General features: G+C 41.6%; 1 protein-coding gene across 1 annotated transcript in view; it reads right to left on the reverse strand.

Moving 5' to 3' along the window:
* Window positions 1–3,091: 3,091 nt before the first annotated feature.
* The window catches only part of EOGT (EGF domain-specific O-linked N-acetylglucosamine (GlcNAc) transferase), a 32,025-nt gene continuing 14,739 nt past the window's right edge, over window positions 3,092–20,377 (reverse strand). Inside the window, exons 7-16 of the mRNA XM_015424809.1 lie at window positions 19,431–19,537; window positions 16,201–16,304; window positions 11,888–11,980; window positions 9,165–9,236; window positions 8,903–8,989; window positions 7,487–7,555; window positions 7,288–7,349; window positions 6,429–6,548; window positions 4,038–4,140; window positions 3,092–3,648 (exon numbers count right to left, since the gene is read on the reverse strand). Coding sequence (XP_015280295.1) covers window positions 3,499–3,648; window positions 4,038–4,140; window positions 6,429–6,548; window positions 7,288–7,349; window positions 7,487–7,555; window positions 8,903–8,989; window positions 9,165–9,236; window positions 11,888–11,980; window positions 16,201–16,304; window positions 19,431–19,537 — 967 coding nt within the window. The 3' untranslated portion in view covers window positions 3,092–3,498. The remainder of the gene's footprint in view (window positions 3,649–4,037; window positions 4,141–6,428; window positions 6,549–7,287; window positions 7,350–7,486; window positions 7,556–8,902; window positions 8,990–9,164; window positions 9,237–11,887; window positions 11,981–16,200; window positions 16,305–19,430; window positions 19,538–20,377) is intronic.

Genomic DNA, 20,377 nt, shown 5'->3' on the forward strand with positions numbered 1-20,377 from the left:
TAAAACTGGGAGAGTTTATGATTGTCAGGTAAGAGGAAAAAATAGAAGTCTCCTTGCTGGGAAAGAATCATTTCCTTCTGAACAACTACAGAGTAATTCTAATTCATACTTGGTAGTAAGATTTTTAAGGTTCCTGAATGCCACCACCAAGAAACACTTGTTGTTTGTCATAGTGCTTCCTTTGTACCTAACAACTAGTCCAAACACAAGCATTCCACTGTGTTCTTACTCAGCTATTCTAGCCACACAATGAGGCCAAAACAAGACTCTCTCTCAGCCTAACCTACCTTTGGGGGCTATTGTGAGGATAAAATGAAGAACTGATAATGAAGTACACAGCTCTGAGTTCCCTAGAGGAAGAGGAGGATAAAACTTGATGTAAGAGCAGGATAGCTTCTTTCGAAATAGATATATAGATACATAAGAATTATTTCTGTATTTTATCTGATATATTTTAATGGCTTTTAATTGTTGTATATTATATTTGATGGAACCTGCCCTGAGCCCGCTATGCGGGAGGGCGGGATACAAATCTAAATAAATAAATAAATAGGTCCCCAGTGCAGCTATGGGTTGTGTGGAAGCACTGAGTTTGTTCACGTGAGCGATGGACATCTTCTTGATCACAGTTTATGTTACAGATAAGGCATAAGTATGACACTAGACGTACACGTGAACTTATGAACATATTTAGCTGCTTAGTACTGAGACTGACTGGAGGTCTATTCAGTTCAGTGTTGTTTACTCTGACTGATGGAGGCCCTTTGAGGTCCCATGCAGAAAAGATCTTAGTTCTTTTCTCTCCTCACTTACTCAAAAATCTCTAATCAATCCCTACTTATTCAGATCTCTAGTCTATTGCTACTTACTTTAAAATCACTACTACCTATTTCAGGCCTGCTCTCAGGCCAACCACAATGGTGTAGCAGTACCGCACCCCTCAAATCAGGAAAGTCCCTGTCTGTTCTCCTGTGACTCCCAATGCTAACGTCAAATGTTGGAGGCAAAATGGTACCTGTGGCCCTTTGCCATCTAGTCCAGGGTTGATCAGACCCTAGACCAGAGCTGTCGGCCAGTGGGTTTGAATCCAGCAGTGAATGGACAGAGAGCTCCAGGCAAGGATCTTCTGAAATGAGATAAAGCTTTATTGAGACTACTTATGCATCCTAGGCTAGCCTCATTCACACAGGCTGGCCACACCTGGTTGTTGCACAAGTGGACTGTTCAAGCAAGAAAGCTCCAACAAAGACAGAAAGTGCACAGGGTGCTCAAGCAGGTGAGCTCAACTGATGATGGAAAGTAGATCCTATGCCTGGCCTGTCTCTGTCCTCCTCCTTTGTAGGGCTCATGATGCCATGGTGTCGCTGGCCTTTCTCTGCTCTTTCTTCACCTTTTTAGTCCTTCCCCCTTAGCCTCCAAAATATGGGTGTGCCCAGTTCTTGCTTGGTATCTGGCTGACATCTTGGTTGCTCTTTTGCCAGGCTCATTGGCTCCACCCTTCTCTTCTCTTCAGAGTCACTTGCCTGATCTCACAACACCAGTTGCAGAGGGGTGAAGAAAGAGGCGGATGGCACGGAGATGTTTAAAAGCATGTATGAATGACACAAGACACTCTGTTTCAGGGCCAGGGGGAGGAGGATCCTTGATCTTTGGCCTAGGCACCCTTTCCACAGGCACTCTCTGTTTTTAAACATGGCTTAGGAAATTTTAGGCTAAAGTTGCTGAGTACACAGGATATTTTAAGAACAACTGCAAATGCAATGTCTTGATCCTGAAGACTTAGAAAAGACATACATAAGCATTTAATGAAGCATTTCAAAATCTACTGGCAAACAATATTCCAGATCTGCCAGTTCTATCTGAGATCATTTTGCTAGAGATGCAAGGGATTGAATTTTGACTGTATGCAAATCATGTAAGGGCTCACCAGTGAGCCACAGCCCCACCCAAAGGGCCTTAATTGTTGAGGCCAGGGAGACCCCTGAAGCACCTGAGGAAGCCATCCCAAGCACATCCTCTTGGAAACCGAATCAACGAATGAAATGGGGCTTGCTTCCAAATCAATGCATTTGGGATTGTCCTGCATGCCCTGTTATATCTGAAGTATTATTTATTAACCAAAAACTCAGGTAAGGTTGACGTTTTAAAAATCTTTAAGCTGAAGGTTGTTAGCATCCAAAGGCCAGGTTCTACGAGATGTTTTTTAAAAGTATTACACATACAATAATACACTTCCATAAAACATTGGTGCTGAGCCTACTTTAAACTTTCTTCCACTTTCGTTTTTAAACCCACGATAGTTATGGAAAGACACTTTCATAAAAAGCAAGGTGTTCCAATCATACAAAGCCAAACAGTACTTAAGTGTGGGATTTATTGATTTAAAGTGAACAACATTTGCTACTGGACCACCGCAATATGAAATGGGTGGACAATGAAAGAAAAAGGAAGTAGTAAATTAAACTGTAAAAAACTGTAGCAATCCTATGTCAGATTCTCTTGGTTTCTTTGACCCTCTGTTTTTTATTGGAAATTCCAGGACTTTAGCTGTGCTTTCTTACCCTGCCCACTCTTAATTTAGTCCTAGGAGTGTCTTGCAAGAACAGGAGAAAGAGAGGGGGGTGGCAGCATTTCAAAGCCTGAAAAGTTCCTGTAATACTTTCATAGGAAGCAGCAAGTCCCAGGGTGCTTCTCTCTCTCTCTCTCTCTCTCTCTCTCTCTCTCTCTCTCTCTCTCTCTCTCTCTCTTTTTCTCACCATCAAGTCACAGCCGACTTATGGCAGCCCTGTGGGGTTTTCAAGAGAAGAGACGTTGACAGGTGGTTTGCTGTTGCCTGCCCCTGTGTAGCAACCCTGGATTTAGTTGGTGGCAATGTTCCCTCTAAGCTGTGGAGTCTTGTGAGCAAAAATTCTACTTTTTGAGCTGCTGGCATTAAAGTTGTGAGCAAACGATTTGGCTACTGCATAAATTAGTTTGCTCTGGGGCCATTCTTCCTGAGCTAAGACACCCATGAGCTGGAGACTAAAAACCTGTGAGCTAGCTCACACTAACTCAGCTTAGAGGGAACATTGGTTGGTGGTCTCCCACCCAAATACTGACCAGGGCCTTAGCTTCCAAGATCTGACAAGATCAGGTTGGCCTGGGCTAACCAAGTCAGAGTGTGCTGATCTCTAACCCTCCCCACATACATACTTTTAAAGCAACCGTCACTCTTTTTAGCAATGCAGGTGACGACAACCCGAGGACAAAGCAGTGCAAATTTTCGTCGTACTAAATAAATAGGTGTTCCATAACACAAACTTCTCAAGTAATATTGGGAAGGGCGAAGACATTACAGTAATAAAGCAACAATTGGGGGGGGGGGGAGAGAAGGGTTCCAACATGCAACTCCCATTCCTTTTCCTCCAGGAAAAAAAAAGTTAGCTGTTTAGGACTGTGTATCAAAATAGGTGACACATTTAACACTTTAGCGTTAAAAAAAACACACCGTAGCATAACCTAGAATTCATCACGTTGTTTTCTCCTAAACGGCCATTTGGAATGTTGTGACACACGATCAGCCGCCAGAAGCACCAAGCGGACAAATTCTTCCACGTCAAACGAGTAATTTGTAAACTTCGGGTGTTTTCCAAGTGTTGGATGATGCCCCTGAAGAAAAGGGAGTTAAAATGGTGTTAAGGAAGCAAACAAAGTCAGCCCTTCTGCCGGAAAACAAGCTGCAAATTGAGTAATTATTTTAATTCATAATCACTGATTTATTGATCTGCCCTAAAGCAACAGTGTCAACTAAGAAAACACCTAACAGCAATACTATTGACAGCTTGAACGAATGGCCAATTAATTTCATTTCTCTTCCTCCTCTGGCTATTAATATAAAATGACTCCTTAATCAGAGCAGAGAATTTAATTTGGGCTCAAGCAGCAGTATCATATTTCATGAACGCGAATCAAGAAGGGTAAAACAAATCTTTAAACAATTAAACAAACAAAACCGGAGACACTTCCATCCCTCTTCCCCTGACACCCATGCATTCTACCTGATCTTGGGGGAATACTTTGTCCTTCCTTTGCCAGGTCATGTAATGGACACCTCTCAGTCTTGCCAGATCTAAATAGCAGTGTTCATCTTCACAGTTGTACCTAGAGATGTGCACAAACAGGATAGGATGGGAAGCCATTCGAAGAGGACAAAGCCCTGTTTCTAGGACCTGCCATGTTTTAGAAGGAAAGGCGGATTGGAATCCCATCCTATGGAGACCTGATAGGCTGGGGCTTTCCTCTCCAGTAGAGGGAAAATGGCTAGAGAGGTAGGCGTGGGATGAAGCCTTTTCTACTTCATTTTGCTTCAGAGTTCTCCATATCAAGGTACAATGGTCTGCATTGGGAATGCTGCCACAGACTTAAAGTGATCCATCAGCATCTTCTTTCTCTTACCATGCCTGGTAGGAGATTAAGTTGTGGCTTCTGAACTGTAGTTAGAAGAAACTGATCCATTTCCATCTGCTTTCAGATTCTACATCAACAATGTAAATGCAATAGCTGTAACTACTGCTGAAGCACACAGGGAATGTCATGGTTGCTGACGTCCTTGGTAAGCCCAGTGCTACATCACTGGAAGGATATTTCCACATTAAAGAATGTTACCATAGATGTCTGGGAATTTTGAAACTGTTGGGAAGCGTGTTTTATGGGGGTAAAGGAAAATTGAAATATATGCAATATTTACTTTTAAAAAATCAAACCTAAACTTATTTTAGTGCTTTAATATAAAAATGCATCATTTGTAACCAGGTTAGCCTATAAAATTGGTTAGCATATGAAAAAGTGAATCGATCCAATACGAAAGAGAGAAAGCTGCAAACTGCTGCTTCCCATCCCAGTTTTTTGCTATTTGAGAGTAAGCGAGTGATAAAAAAGTTGAATTCAGAAAATCAAATTTTGTTAGGGTGGACACAAGTTTCACACAGTAGGACTAACAGCGTATTTTGGTATCGAGTAGATTTGTACCTCCTCACCTCACTACCTTCAAAGTCAGCTACCGAGCAGCTTTGCTCAAAAATGGCTCCCTGCTTGTTTTCAGCAAAATGGAATGTGAGCTGAACCAGTGCATGTTTGAGAATCCCTAATTTTAATGGCAAGTCTAGCTGTGGCAATCACCCCCAAAGTCCTGCCTTCATGCAACTCCAAGTGACTGTCAGCCAATCAAAGCCCATGGAACTCCAATGAATGGGAGGGGGGAAAGCAAGCCTCAGTTTAAAAGGGGGTAGAAAAAAATTCCTCCCTCAAACCGGGGATTCCATGGCTCTGAATAAGGACATCAATTTAGCCAGGTTTTTATTTGACTTTTAGTTAGGGTTTAGGGACAGATTAGGGAGAAAAACTTGGGGTTTTTTTGGTTCAGTCGCACAGTCGAGTCCGACTCTTCGCGACCCCATGGACCTCAAGCTTGTTTTAGTGGAAACAAGCATCCCGTTAAGAGCCCAACATTTCTAATGTACATGTACACATTCTATGGACAGGAGTTCTCTGTGTTAAAAACAGTAACCTTGAATTAGATTCCAGTGTAAACTGAAATAAACTGGCTGGAGATAGGGGAACCAAATCTCTTTCCTCAGAGTTTATTCACATTAACTCAGTCTCAGCTAGGAGGTGGTTACTCTAATTGGGGGAAGCAATCCACACAAAATGTTTACTCTGCTAAATTATGTATTTTCTGCTAAAGAAACATTCTGTTGTTCATGTCCACCTGTGTCTTGTCTGTGTAGTCAAGGTTCCCCCTGCTTGAAAGCTAGTCGAATCCGACTCTAGGGGGCGGTGCTCATTTCCGCTTCCAAGCCAAAGAGCCAGCGCTGTCTGAGGGATCTTTAGGGAGCACGCAGCTTACATGCTAACAACCCTTCAAGCAAAGCTTGTGACCCCTCTTTTTACTTGATTGTGGGCAACTGGCATTTAAAACAATCCATAGAAGAGGCCAGAGTGGCGAGCTGGACATTCTTCAGTCCTAAAGGCAGTCACCTCTGAATCATTTTTCTCTCCCCACCCCCAAGTAGCCACAGTACTAGCCATATCCCTACAGAAACACACAAAGCAAATTCCTATAGAAACAACTCCTGTCTTGGAAAAAAAATCAGTTTTATGACTAATTTAGGAGCAAGAGTCCAGTACCACCTTAATGACTAACAAAATTTGTGGCCGGGCATGAGCTTTCAGAAGTCACTGCTCACGTCTTCAGTTACAGCTAGAATGGGAGTCCTTCTGGCTGATTTTAAGTTTGACAGCTTCTGTGGCAAGAGGAAGACCCAAACCTCCCTGTTTGTCCTACAGTTGCTCAACAAACTAGGACCCTTTTTGTGGTATGAAATGGTAGGGGACCATCCATCACCGCGGGAGTACATAATAAAGAGCATAAGATTAAATGGGAGGCTTACAGTTCAAAGATGACAGCCCAGTCTGGCAGAAAGAGAAGATGAGTAAGTCCTGCTCCATGCATTCCAATGAATATATCAGAATTGTGTGTAATTTTCAGCTGCTTTGTAAACTCCAGCTCCCTCGGAAAAACACAGGAACAGATATTGCAACATGTGTGGCTATTTTCTCTTTCCCCCTCCCTTGCCCCCACAATGATCAGCAGACATAATTTATACTACTGGAATATTACAAGAAGCAAACTAAAATAAAATAGGCATGCAATTAAGTAAAAAACGTATCTTAGAACAGTATATAATTCCACCAAAGAACTTAAATGGGCTGACTTGCAAATGAATGTATTCATTTAGATGAATTCATTTATATAGCATATTTTTAGACTACCCTTCCACCAAAAGCTAGCTCAGCGAGTTACCTCAAAGTCTGTTCCCCACTTTTAGAAATTTGCATTACTATAATATTGTCAAATATATAAATTACCTTTAACACCAGTTACAGCATTTTTTTTTAATTTGTATTTTAAGTGGCAATTGAGAGATCCTTTAATTCCCTAGCAACTCAATTAATCCAGTTTGATTCAAGCTTGTCAGGGCTTAAGAGCTAAGCAGGATCGGCCTTGGTTAGTGTTGGATGGGAGATCACCAAGGAAGTCCATGGTTGCTATGCAGAGGAAGCTAATGGCAAACCAACTCTGTGCATCTTATGGAATGCCCCATGGAAGGGATCGCCATGGTCCAGTTGCAACTTGATGGTGTGTTCTTCTTATTCTAGAAACCCCGTGATTTTAAATGGACTTTCTTCCAAGTAATTACAATGAGGATTACATCACAATAAAACCACCACCCTTGCAGGTACACTTACTTGTACTTGTAATTGACTATCTGGACGTCAAATAACGACAATGTTTTCAAAGCACTGGCAAGCTAAAAAGGAAAAATACCCAACAGTTTAGCACAGTATTAATTGTACTCTCTCCCACCCTGTCCCCACAAGATTCCTTCACAAACATTCCCATATGCCTTCTCTTCTACATAAACTGTGCCTTAAGAAAATAACCTACCACATTTTGGTTTAGTATATTCCTGTATGCTGTACTTCGGGCAAGTATTGTAACTCTAATTTTTCCATCCTGTTGAAAAAACACAAAAAGGAAAAAGAAAAAAGTCATATAACAATTCTAGTGGGAACAAGAAGAGGAGGAGAAGGACCAGCTGATTGACAACAAAGAGATTAGTGGCCTTAATGGAAACAATTAGCAGAGTAATTTCTTTTAATTGCCTCGTTTATACCACACACAGGAGAGACACACTCCTTGCGAGGACCCTTAAGACAGATGATCATAGCATGTGCTCTCTTTTCTCTGTCCCTTCCCCCCCCACACAAAACAGTATTTGCAATAAAATAACTAGTAAACCATATAAGTCCCCTTATATTCTTTGCCTAACATCCCAGCCACACACAGAGAATTAAGAACAAGAAAGGCTTTCAAACTATACAAACAGACCATATCACCACATGCTATTTCAGAATGTGAAACGGGCAGTCACAGACATGTACACAGTATGCTTTATGCATAAATGAATGGCAGGAATTTTTAAAAAACCTTACCACCTAACAAGGTTACTTGCCTTCCAGATTTAAAAATACACTGAACCATCTAGAGTAAATTGTAAAAAAGAAATACAAAAGGTCTAGCTGCACAATACTTAACAATACCAGCAGGAAATGGCACAGGCAAATGGCACAGAGCTTGAAAATGCAGCCCCATGCGATCAACATGTAGCATATTTTCTAAGAAATCTTTTAAAGAAGTCAAAAGCTTCCAGGTTGATTCCCCCCCCCCCTCCACAGTGTCCCCACTGTATAATTCTTTAAAATAATTTACTAACCCCATGAACTGAAAGCCATGATCTTCCCTGTAGAGCAGGGAAGGGAGGGAGCAGCTCAAATGTTTGGTAGAGCTGGGATTATCTAATGGTTTTAGACAAGTTATCCTCTCCTAGGCTTGTTACTGGCGGTTGATTCACTAACGGCTTCCAACTATATTATTATACAGTACAGAAAGTTCTGCCTCCATCTTCATGACACCTGTTATGATTAGGCAGCTTACTGAACATTTAACACTGTCTGCATACAAGTCATCCACAGGGAACACAGACGTCTCATGGGCTATACCCAGAGAGGCAACATAAATGATGTTGCATTTGAAAAGATGACGTTCCCTTCATCATGGAAAGGAAGTCTGAGACAGACAGCTTGACACATTTCACAACAAAATATATGCACTGGGGCAAGCCAGTAGAAACAGACATTCTTGGTTGGATTGTGAACACTAGAAAAAATACTTATATAGTGTTCAGACGATGACAGATGTGGAATTTAAAGCAAGGAGTGGGGAGAAATGGCACGTGCAAACTGAGTTATCATTTGGGTAACAACTGTGACTGTTAGAAATTACATACTGCAGCATTAATACCTTAGGTCCATCTTGCGTGACATTTAATCTGTGTAAGACATGCTGGGAAAAGGCTCTAAATAATCCTGTACCGTGGCAGCCAGAGATCTGAAATCAGAGCGGTTGTACAGTAATATCATTTACATGTGGACTCAAGTTTTTAAAATGCAGCATCACAACTTTTATGTATTAAACCTTTACCCCTTACAGACCTCATTATGAAATTCACACATCTTATACAGAATTAAAAGGGGGAAAAAAGAATAGAAAAAGATTTACTTACCAGTGGAGTGTTATAAAATAAGCCATACCTCATGCGAGGCAGTAAGGCAAAAACTGCTTCTTTGAAGCATACCTGAGAAGAAAGATCATTAACAAGTTTCAGTGGAACCCCTAATGCATAATTAAAAGGGGTGAATATAAAGCAGGGCCCATTAATATTGCAGCAGAAACTAGATCAGAGCACCCATCTGAGCAGGCCCCATGTTAAGTACTGCACAAATGACTGAAATAATGACAGTGTCTGACACTAAGAGCTATCTACATAGGATAAAAATTCCAGATGAGTAGTCATGCTAGCCAAATCAAACAGGAGAGCAGTGCCACCTCAAAAAGACTAACAACATTTAGTCCAGCATAAGCTTTTGTGAGTCACAGCCCACTGCATCAGACGCATGGAAGTGTACATCAGTTAGGTTGATGCTTTTATACTAACAAGAGAATATGATACTGTGAATAGGAAAGCATCGACCTGACGGATGGACACTCCAATGTATCTAATAAAGTGAGCTCCGATTCACAAAATCTTATGTTAGAATAAATGTTGTTAGTTTAAGGTGACACAGGATTCCTGGTTTTATTTAGGTAGGATGAAGATGCTTTACAAGTATATATATATATATAGGAAAGGAATTCAAGTGGAGCAAAGCATTATGGGCTACACAATAAAAGAGGGGGGAAAGTAATGGAGCAGACACCCAACATTTCTACAGTATCTAAATATATAAGTGTCAGAGTTCTTGATCGTATGCTACAGTTTCATGAAAAAGTGCAAGGCTGAAAGGAGATATCTACAGCTTATACCTACCATTACATAAGAGCTATATGCTTTTATGGCATTTTTATGATATAATTTGCTAATATTTTCATGTCTGCTACATGTGTCTCGTTTTCTTAAATAGTGCTACCAAAATAAATGTGCAGAAGCTCCTGGTGGTCATCCTTGTGAGCAGTCAAAAGGAAATGCTTATTTACACAGAGAGTGATTAAAACATGGAATGTGTTGCCAGTGAATGTAGTGATGGCCACAGGAATAGCCGGTTTTAAAGGATAGATTCATGGGGGATAGCTCTATCAATGGCTACTAGTCATGGTGACTAAAGGGAAGTTCCAAATTCAGAGGAAGTCAACCTCTGAATCCCAGAGCCAGGAGGCAACATCGGGGACAGTCTTGGCCTCCATGCCCTGTTGTTAGCCTTTCAGAGGAACTGGCTGGCCACTGTGTGAGACAAGATGCTGGACTAGATGGACCATTCATTTGATCCAGCAGGGCTCTTCTTATGTTCTACTTAGCCCAGTCAAATCTGTAAAAGCAAATCAATGAGTGATGCAGAAGGGTGCTGTAGACCGGGAGCCCAAAATGGCTCTGGGAAATGGCCCTGCGCCCTTCTCCCCACACCATGGAGTGAACCTCAGCCTAGGTGAGTCACATGCAGTGCCCAGCTTGGTTGTGGCCAAGGCTCCCTCTAAGCTGTAGAGTCTTCTGAGCAAAAATTCTACTTTGTGAGCGACTGGCATTAAAGCTGTGAGTGACTGATTTGGCTACTGCATCAATTAGTTTGCTCTGGAGCCATCCTTCCTGAGCCAAGACAAAAATGTGTGAGGCAGAGGCTAAAAAACTGTGAGCTAGCTCACACTAACTCAGCTTAGAGGGAACATTGGTTGTGGCATTACTATTGAGCTGCCTAGCCAGGCAGCCAAGGTGGCTGCTATCACACGAGAGCTGCGCAGCTATAGGACTTGCCTGAAAGTGGAACTCCCTCCACTGACAGGCAGATTGTACTCATGGAGGCTGGTCTTCTTGCTTTAGGTCTGGGAGGGGGTTCAGGAAAAGTCATCTGCCCCACAAAGGCCATCTGCCCCCTGGAACTTTCAAGTAACTGTAATGGCCAATCTGCCTCTGGAAGTGTGCAATCAGTGTCCACATCTGATATAAGAAATAACATCAGTACAGGACACACTTTCAAGATACCTAGTCTGTTCTGACATTTTTCTCACACTTGCAAAAGATGAGAATACAGAGCAGATACCAGTTTAGTTATGGATTCAGCGTGAATGCAGCTGGCCACTTTTTACAGTCTTGTTAGAATGGCTGCATAATGACAAGGCACAAAGGCAAGCTTAGTGATTGGGGCAAGTCAGGTAACATGCCTTTGATGTGGCTCACTCTGAAGAGTGCTCACTTTGAAGAAGTGAGTAGTGACTCATGAAAGCTCATACCCTACCAGAAATTTTATTAGTCTTCAAGGTGCTACTGGACTCTTGCTCTTTTCTACTGCAACAAGCCTTCAGATACCCATCACAGTGGGATAACTATGCTTGTGGGTTTTGCTTCAACAGACTAAAAATTTGTAGCATTTTAAAGATCAAGACCTTTCTCTAGGCATAAACTCACACTGCTACTATGAGCTGTTATTTAAAATACGGCTGCAACCGATTTGTGCTAGTTATGTACCGAATTAACTTGACTTGACTACGGGCTGATAATCTTTGTGGTTCCATTTGTTAATCTTTGTGGTGCCACTGTAGATTTAGAAATTCATGGAACTTTAGCACTATTTTAACTACAGTAGCCACTGCAGTGAGGGCAGGAACCAAAGGGTCAGTTTGTAACTAAGGATCAAGGATGCATTAAGCAGTGTAACTACAGCGCTGATTCCGACACACTTGCTTTTGGAATAGCCAAAAATGCCATGCACAAGAAAGTTTTTAAAAACAATTCCATACTCTTTTTGAATCATACGATTTCAAATGCATTATTTCATAGTCTGTAAATGCCGTCCAAGTTTCACTGAACAAGTCTCCATAGCCATAGGAACTCTGGGTAAAAAACAGAAACATACGCAACATAAGCACAAGCGAGGGGCGAGTTGCAAATGACTCAAATCAGTTCCGTGCTCGTACAGCTTTTCAGCACAGTCCTGGTGCCTTTTGTCTCTGTACTCCTGAGAACTTATCGGTTTCCCAAAAACTAAAACACAGAGCAAACACATTAGCAGTTAAAACCTAAAAGGTTCCATTTAGCAGCAGATAAGTCCTGATTTTAATCTGAATATTTTTAGTCCAGCTACAACTTTTGCTAGAATTTGGAGGGAGAAGTCACCGCTCAGCAGGCAGCATCCACTAGCTAAACTGAAGGGCGCTGAGCTGGATGAAAGGGCAGTTCAACCCCATGTAAAGCAGCTTCATATGAAACGGCAAGGAAAAGCTTCAAGTTATTAGAAGGTCTCAGTGCTCAGTATCAGCTGAGTCAATGCTAACGTACTTCTCGTCACATCCGTAAAAATTCCTGCTTGCGGATGACTCGGGTCAGCTTCACTTGACGTGCTAGGAAGCATTGTTTATTTTTACACTGCTTCAGAACCCCCATGACTCTTGAGTCAGTGTACAGAGACAAAGCCAATCAAACGTCTCGACAAACCCAGCAGGCATAAGCAACTAAAAAAGAAAAATTAGATCAGCGGTTAAAGGTTCAAATTAACAGAAGATAAAGGCATACGACTGCGTTTATCAGCAAGAAGACCTGAACAGTTTAAGTTAGAGAATGGTAGTAGCAACACATGCGCTGCAAAAGCCTATGGGTACATTTTTACCAGCCACCTATAGCACCTTCCATTTCTTGGGCAATCCAGCCTCAGTTACCCAACTTCATATACATGCAGAAATACTTAGATGACATCATTGCCACAATACAAAATGACTCACGGAAGCTCATCCCCTGCCACAAATGTTGTTAGTCTTTAAGGTGCTACTGGACTCTCCCTCTGTTCTGCTGCTACAGACAGACTAACACGGCTACCCATCTCGATCTAATACAAAATGTGGTTAGTGTTATTTTCAGTTATGCCAAGAAAAGACAAATCCATATTCGGTACAGATAAAAGGAATCTATTCAACAAGTAATTTAACTGACAAATTAACTGCCAGTGGGCACACTGATGGGCAGAAGCATAAATGGTTTTAAAAGGGGGCTAGACAGATGCACAGAGGATAGGTCCATCAGTGGCCACTAGCCATGGTGACCAGATGGAACTTCTACATTCAGATGCAGTAACTTCTGAGTCCCAGTGCCAGGGGGCATCAGGGGGAAGGCTTCTGTGCCCTATCTCTTGGTCCTCCAGGGATACTAGCTGGCCACTATAAGAAACAGGATGCTGCTCTAGATGGACCACTACCCTAATCTAGCAGGGCTCTTATATTAATCCTTTTTAATTAGTTTTGCTATTCATTTTAGAGATGGCCAACATCACATGACACAAGACACCATCCTTACAATCTTCATTAAATCGATCACAGGCAAAATCATTGCAAGCATGCATTGAAATTGTGGGAGAAAATCCATCTATTTGTTGCTCTTTATCAACCCTCATTTGGAAAGCAACAAAAGGAAAGTGTGAAACTAATCTGATTTTACATGCCTGATTCAAGGAGCTAAAGTAGAATTGGAAAAATAATGCATATTGTTTAAACGGAATGCAAACATATGATTGAAACCATGGGCAACGTAACCCCAAACGAGGATGCAGTTCTTGACAGCTTCTGCCACCTAAACAAAACCAAATTAAGGGAATACCCACAATTATTTTTAGAAATGTGGAGGTTAACTTTTCAGTCCAGTGCACAATAAATACCTGTATGCATCTTAGTCTCAAGAAGAACTCAATGGAATGCAACAAAAGGAAAGTGTGAAACTAATCTGATTTTACATGCTTAATTCAAGGAGCTAAAGTAGAATTGGAAAAATAATTCATGTTGTTTAAACTGAATGCAAACACATGATGGAAACCATGGGCAACATAACCCCAAATAAGGATGCAGTTCTTGACAGCTTCTGCCACCTAAACAAACCCAAATTAAGGGGATATGCACAATTATTTTTAGAAATGTGGGGGTTAACTTTTCAGTCCAGTGCACAATAAATACCTGTATACATCTTAGTCTCAAGAAGAACTCAATACATGCTGATTCCTGATTTTTAAGTATTTTCAAAACTTAAACTTTTTCAAAATTTAAACTTTCAACATGCATCTGTTGTTTGTCATTCAGTGGCTATAGCACATGTTTTATTACCATGCAAACTTTTATTTGTAATTTCTCTATTCATAGCTGCAATGAGATGTTAGTACAATGAGACAGGTCATGTCAGAGATCTGTATGCTCCTTATCCCCATGACAAGAATTCGTTCAACTATTCTTTTTAAAAATAATTCTGCTACCATTGCTCTGTGTTTAGAAACATGTTTGATGACTATTTCTCACATTACTTCTGCTTTGCTTTCTTAAAAAAAAAAAAGACTAAATGATCAGTACAGATAGTAAATCTCCAATGCCCAAAATCTACACACATATCTGATTACATGAATAAATGCACAGGCTTCACTGTCACTATTCTGCAAGTTTAAATAGTTTCTTGGCACCATCATCTGGTGATACAAGGAATTAAACCTAACAGCATAGTATATAGGGATTTACTATATGCAAACAGCAAACATGCTTATGCAGTGCGGAACCCTGATAAAAATGGAGCAGAACAGGAACACCAGTTTTTTCAGACAACAACAACAACAAAGGAATGCAGACCCCTAAAAGTGCTACATAAGGATAAAGCATCAATACCCCATTGCTGGCCAAGGATTAGCTTCAGTAATGAATGAAGAGCCAATTCTCTGTGGCTCTCATACGTACCACTGGATTCCCTAATACAGCAACAAGGAACTAAGAAAAGAGGCAAGCAGGGAAGACAGGCTAAGAAGGGGATAGTTATCTTATATAGAAACATGCAGAAAGAATATGTGGCACTGACTACTGCAAAGCAGAAAAAACATAAATGCATCGATGTGGAAATGCAGTGAGCACTGACATGTTCTGAGTGCTCTCGGTCACTGGATTCACAGCAACTGGGCTTATAAAAAGAAATACTGAGCAAATACTAATGCCAAAATGTCCTGGAAATAATTAGGAAGCCTACTAAAAGTACAAGAGCAGATTATTTAAATATACTGTACAGAGCAAGGATAGACCCAAAGAACTGTCTGTGAGTCAACCCTAGTCATACGTAGAAAAGGGGCAGAAACTAGTACAGAAAAGGTGAAAGGATTTGCAGTCTACCAAAATGGGCAACCTTAGGTAATTACTTGCCCCCCTTCCTGTAGGATACTCATGTTATTGGGGGGGGGGGATACACAAAGACAAACAAAACAAAATGTTGGCAGACTATTGACACAATGACAGCACAAGGAACTGTCTCCTGGCTGCCCAGTATTGTTAACGTACTGCGTCTGTCTATATTACTTTCACAACGCTGGATGTGGACCAAATGGGCCACGCCTTTCCCCCCTAAGAAACAGTGGTGAACAGGATGCCTGGGGACACCTTGTTCAGGAGTCTGTAAAGCTGGACCCCTTTGGCCTTCAAACTTGGGTAGGGGGAGTCTTTAGGTCCATAATTCTGTTTTTCATTCTGTAAGTATGCAGATCTATCTGAAAAGCCATTTCTGTGTATATTTTCAGCTCAGGAATTTTGGCACGTACAACTCTAACAAGTGCTATGTGTGGGTAAGTGGTACAATGAGCCCCCTCCCAGTTAAAACAAAGTCTTACCCCCACTTTGACCACAACCCTGTTAAAAAGATTCATATTGTAAACTGGCTTGAGTCTTATGAGAAACGCAAGATATAAATATAATTTTAATAAATATTTTAAAGCTTCCTTTTACCATTCTCTCTGCTGACAGTGGCTTATATTGGACCATAATGGAATGTAACCAACTTTGCTGGTTTATTGTGAGGATACAGTGGAAGAGGGGAGAAGAACGTATGTAACCCTGAACTCCTTGGAGGAACAGCAGGATAAAAGTTCGATAGCTGTACCACCAAAGCCAAACTAGCACCCATCTACAGCAGTGACTATACTCCTGGCTTTTAGTATCCATCTCTTCCATCAGTCTAAATGAGGTCACATCAGTGAGTTTGGTATAGATCATGAAAGAATACGTTATAACTACAGACACCATACCGTTGTAAAACAGGAACTCTTACTTACAGTATCCCACATGACAATGTTGACATCTGTGCTGAAAGAGTTGTTAACATGCTGAGTGATGTAAAGATTGACAAAGTCACAGAAATGGTGGTACATATTAACACCTGAGAGAAAGAGGAAAAATTAAGCTGGTTTTGTATACACAGCCCCCATCTTTATTTCTCTGCAAACATTCATGTCTGCTTTTTCACAGGGCAACTATTTGAGTAGACATTATATTCTTGTCCCCAGGGGGGAAAGACATCTCTATTTTAGGGCAATTTCTTGCTTTACTCCAAGACACTTCTTATTAATGATTAAAGTTCACACAAAGGCCATACAAGCCTTCCCCTTTGCAAGGATGGCATTTGAATGTATGGCTCTTTTTTCTGTTGTAGTGAAACAAAAATGTATCAGACACTTATATGCAATATGTTCACACCAAAGCTGATTCACTGGGTGCAAATTTTGGATCAAACCATGGGGGTTTGCCACAGAGTCCAAGACCATGTTGCTGAAGAGACTTGTAGACTGCATGGGGTATTGTTTGACTTTAACGAAAGATAATTATGTGGCGAGACACTGGGAGAACAGCAAGGCCCATTCTGCATCTAGCATTCGCTTCACTGTTTTACCAAACTCACGTTGGAACAGAAATTCCCCTCTACATTGCGTGCCACTCTCACTTTCTTTGATTGTCGGATTTTATGGTAGCCTCCACACTGCATGCCGGTTTCACTTCCTTTGATCTCTCGGTTTTATGGTAGTGTCTGCATAGATTTATGGCCGTTTTGTGGCCATTCATGCAGAATGGGCCCAAGTTAACAATGCACCATTTCACCATCAAAATATCTCTCGCTACTATTTTCCTCATGGTACTTGTATGGTACTTGTATACTCTCCCCCTACAAAGGGTAAAACAGCAGCCTGAAGCAGGAAATATTGATGAGGAAAATTATGCATGGAAAACAGATTGGACAGTGTTTCTCAAGCATCACGGCTGGGATTAATTGGACAGCACCCTCATCTGTATTTCATTTCTTAAAAATATGAGAAAATGTCAGGACATCCAATATGACATAATAGGAAGACCAGTCCTAAAAATATGACACTGTTAACAGAGACTGAAGATCCAACAGGGCCCAGTAAACAAGGAGTTAGGCTTTGGTCTGGAAGAGAGAGATCTATGGCCCACCAGCACCAGACTTTCTGGTATCATCTTTAAAAGAGGAACATTATCAAGCCTGTGGCTACAGTGGGGCATTTTGGGGCCCCACCACCTTAATTAAAAGCACTGTCCCACACATAGCCATGACAGAACCCCCCCCCTTTTTGTATTTTTTAATATGTGCATGTGTGTGTGTGTGTGTGTAAACCTTATTTTTTAAGACAGACCCCTGCAGACAACGGCCATCTCCCTCCCACTATGGAATTGGGGGGGGTGTCCTATGGGACCTGGGAAAAGACAGCTCAGAAGGCATTTAAATGCCTTTTGAGTTCCCTTCCACAGGGCAAGAAAGCTTAGAAGGGTACTCAAGAGTGGCACCTTCAATACAACTCCCACAATCCCCCTTTCTATAAATTAATTTGTATGTTTCCCAAAGGCTCATGGGAATGCTTTTGAAAGACTCACCATGACATAGGTTGGTATACAGCAGGACTGGGCTAGCAGAATTAAATTAATTTAACTGCCCCCTTAAAAATTTAAATGCCCCCGAACAAAGAAATCCTGGCTACAGGCCTGAACACTATGTATCCATTTCTTGGAAGTCTTTGTCAAATTAAGAGTGCTAAGATGATGAACAACATGGCTTGTTTCACATAGTTAACAGCAGGAGTTGAAAAGTCCCTGGTCTGACTTGTATTTTATTTATTTATTTATTTATTTATTTATTTACATTTATATCCCGCCCTCCCCGCACGCGGGCTCAGGGTGGCTCACAGTACACCGGTGTAATTGTTGATAAACTGGGAAGATGGCTCTAAGGAACAAGTCACTATCTCCTAGCTATCACCATTCCTCTCATGGAAGGGGGGGAAGGGTATAATAATACTATTCTACATAGTTCTTTGAGCACTTCGAAAAAGTGCTACATAGACAATATTATGACTGTAATAAACCTGCTTAAGGGCTTAGCTGTTCTGGAGCAAGAGCTCTTGAATTTTAATTTTCCTTAATCAGAAAGGACAAGACATTGGCCCTGACCTGGATAGCCCAGGCAAGCCCAATCTCGTCAGTTCTCGGAAGCTAAGCAGGGCCGACCCTGGCAAGTACTTGGATAGGAGACCTCCAAGGAATACCAGGGCTCAGGACCCAGAGGCAGGCTATCCAGCCACCTCTCTGAAAATGACCAAACCCACTAGGGGTTGCCAGAAGTTGCCATGACTTCCAGGCATGCAAGCACATACACACAAAATCCACACACAAAAAAGAAAGAAAGGACAAGATGTTGCAAAATTGTTTGGAATTTTAACCAGCTTGGATCCTCACTCCAGCCTGACAATGAAAACAATCGTATAATGAGCTACACTGATTGTAATGTCAGCCCTTCAGTCAGGCTTTGAGTCCACCTCCAAAGCCTCAGAAAGAATAGCCTAGGAATGATTTCTTGGCACCAAGAAGAAAAAACAGCAAAACGTTCACAATCGTTTGGATCCACTGGAGCATTTCTGTGAATGGAAGGAGTTCGGCTCCCAGGGTGACTTTCTTGTCTCCATCGCCCCACTGTAGCCCCAAATATACCCCAAAGCATTTCAGAGGGCATTCTGCTCTGCAGCCAGAGGGGCAAGTTGAGAAAAACTTGCTCCACAAGCAGAAATCCTTCCATGCACCAAAATATTCTGGTGGACTCTACATGGCAGAGCTGGTTTTTAACACAGCTGTTTGCTTATGCTGACTTCAGACCTAAGCATGTGCACAGAGTTATTGCAGCCATATGGAAACTGCTGGCATACAAAGACCGTAAACACTGACTTTTAGCACGCCCCAGAAGGCCCACTGGCAGGGGCACGTTAACAAGCAATGTAAGTGATCCGCTCATAACATCACGGAGGGGCTGAAATCAGCATGAGCAGCAGCTGCCACACTGGTGGCATTTGTGAGAATCACCACAAAGAAAAACTGCAGTGACATGCCAACTGTTGTGCTGATTGTCACAGACGATCCTCTGAAGTAACATACCTCGTAGCCTATAGAAATATAGCATTTCTTGCCAGAGAATGTACAGAGCAGAAAACACAGTATCTTATACCTGCATCAAACTTCATGAAATAAGTTGGCTTGTCAATAACAACATCGCAGCTACCGTCTTCCGTAGGTCTAGCATTCAGTTCTGTATACATCTGGAGCTCAGCAAACCTGAAATTACAGCTAGTCACCCAAGATGTTCTTGTATTATAGAAGCTGCAAAACCTATCCTAGTTTTGGGCTTCTCTTAAGAATACTGGCAAAGTTTGACAATTTTAATTTTTTAAAAAAATTGAAATTGAAGCGTCTCCAGTAAGGCTTCAAAAGGTTAAACTCTGCCTTTGATCTCAGGACCAAGCAACATCTTTGATCTATAAATCAAGGGCTGGGGGGAAATTTCAAGAGAGAGTGACAGAGGATGGCTTTCTGCCCATGTATCCGAGATCCGGCTAATCTGAATACATCTAGGCTCATGTCAAATGTGTTTGACCATGATTTTAAAGACATTTCCCCAAAGACATAAGTTATTAATGATTGCAGGTACAAGACAGATAGAATTTGAAACCAATTAGCAGGCTCCGTTTAACAGTCTAGCAAGGTTCCAGTTGTACCAAGAGCTGCTAAAACTCAAATGCTTCAGAAGCACTACAGGACCTCTGGGGAGGGGAAGAGCGCAGCAGGCCGTACACTACCCTACAAAGCTGCCTTATACGATCACTATATTTTCTATTTCATTTGGCTACAGCTCTGCAGAGCCCCAGGCAAAGAAAGATCTTTCCTAGAACCCGCGACCTGAAATCTTTTAGCTATAAATTACCAGGGATGGAAGCTAGCACCTTCTGCATGTAAACCACGTTCTCTACCGTGTTGCTGAGGCTTCTCCTCAAAATGAGTTGGAAATGGGATGAACACATGAATCTGCCTTACACTGAATCAAAGCCTTGGTCAGTATTGTCTACTCAGACTGGCAGCAGCTCACCAGCAGCTCAGGCAGAGGTCTTTCATGTCTGG

The sequence above is a fragment of the Gekko japonicus genome, unplaced genomic scaffold, assembly GCF_001447785.1.
Source record: "Gekko japonicus isolate JY-2015 unplaced genomic scaffold, Gekko_japonicus_V1.1 scaffold942, whole genome shotgun sequence".
In the NCBI taxonomy this organism is placed as follows: domain Eukaryota; kingdom Metazoa; phylum Chordata; class Lepidosauria; order Squamata; family Gekkonidae; genus Gekko; species Gekko japonicus.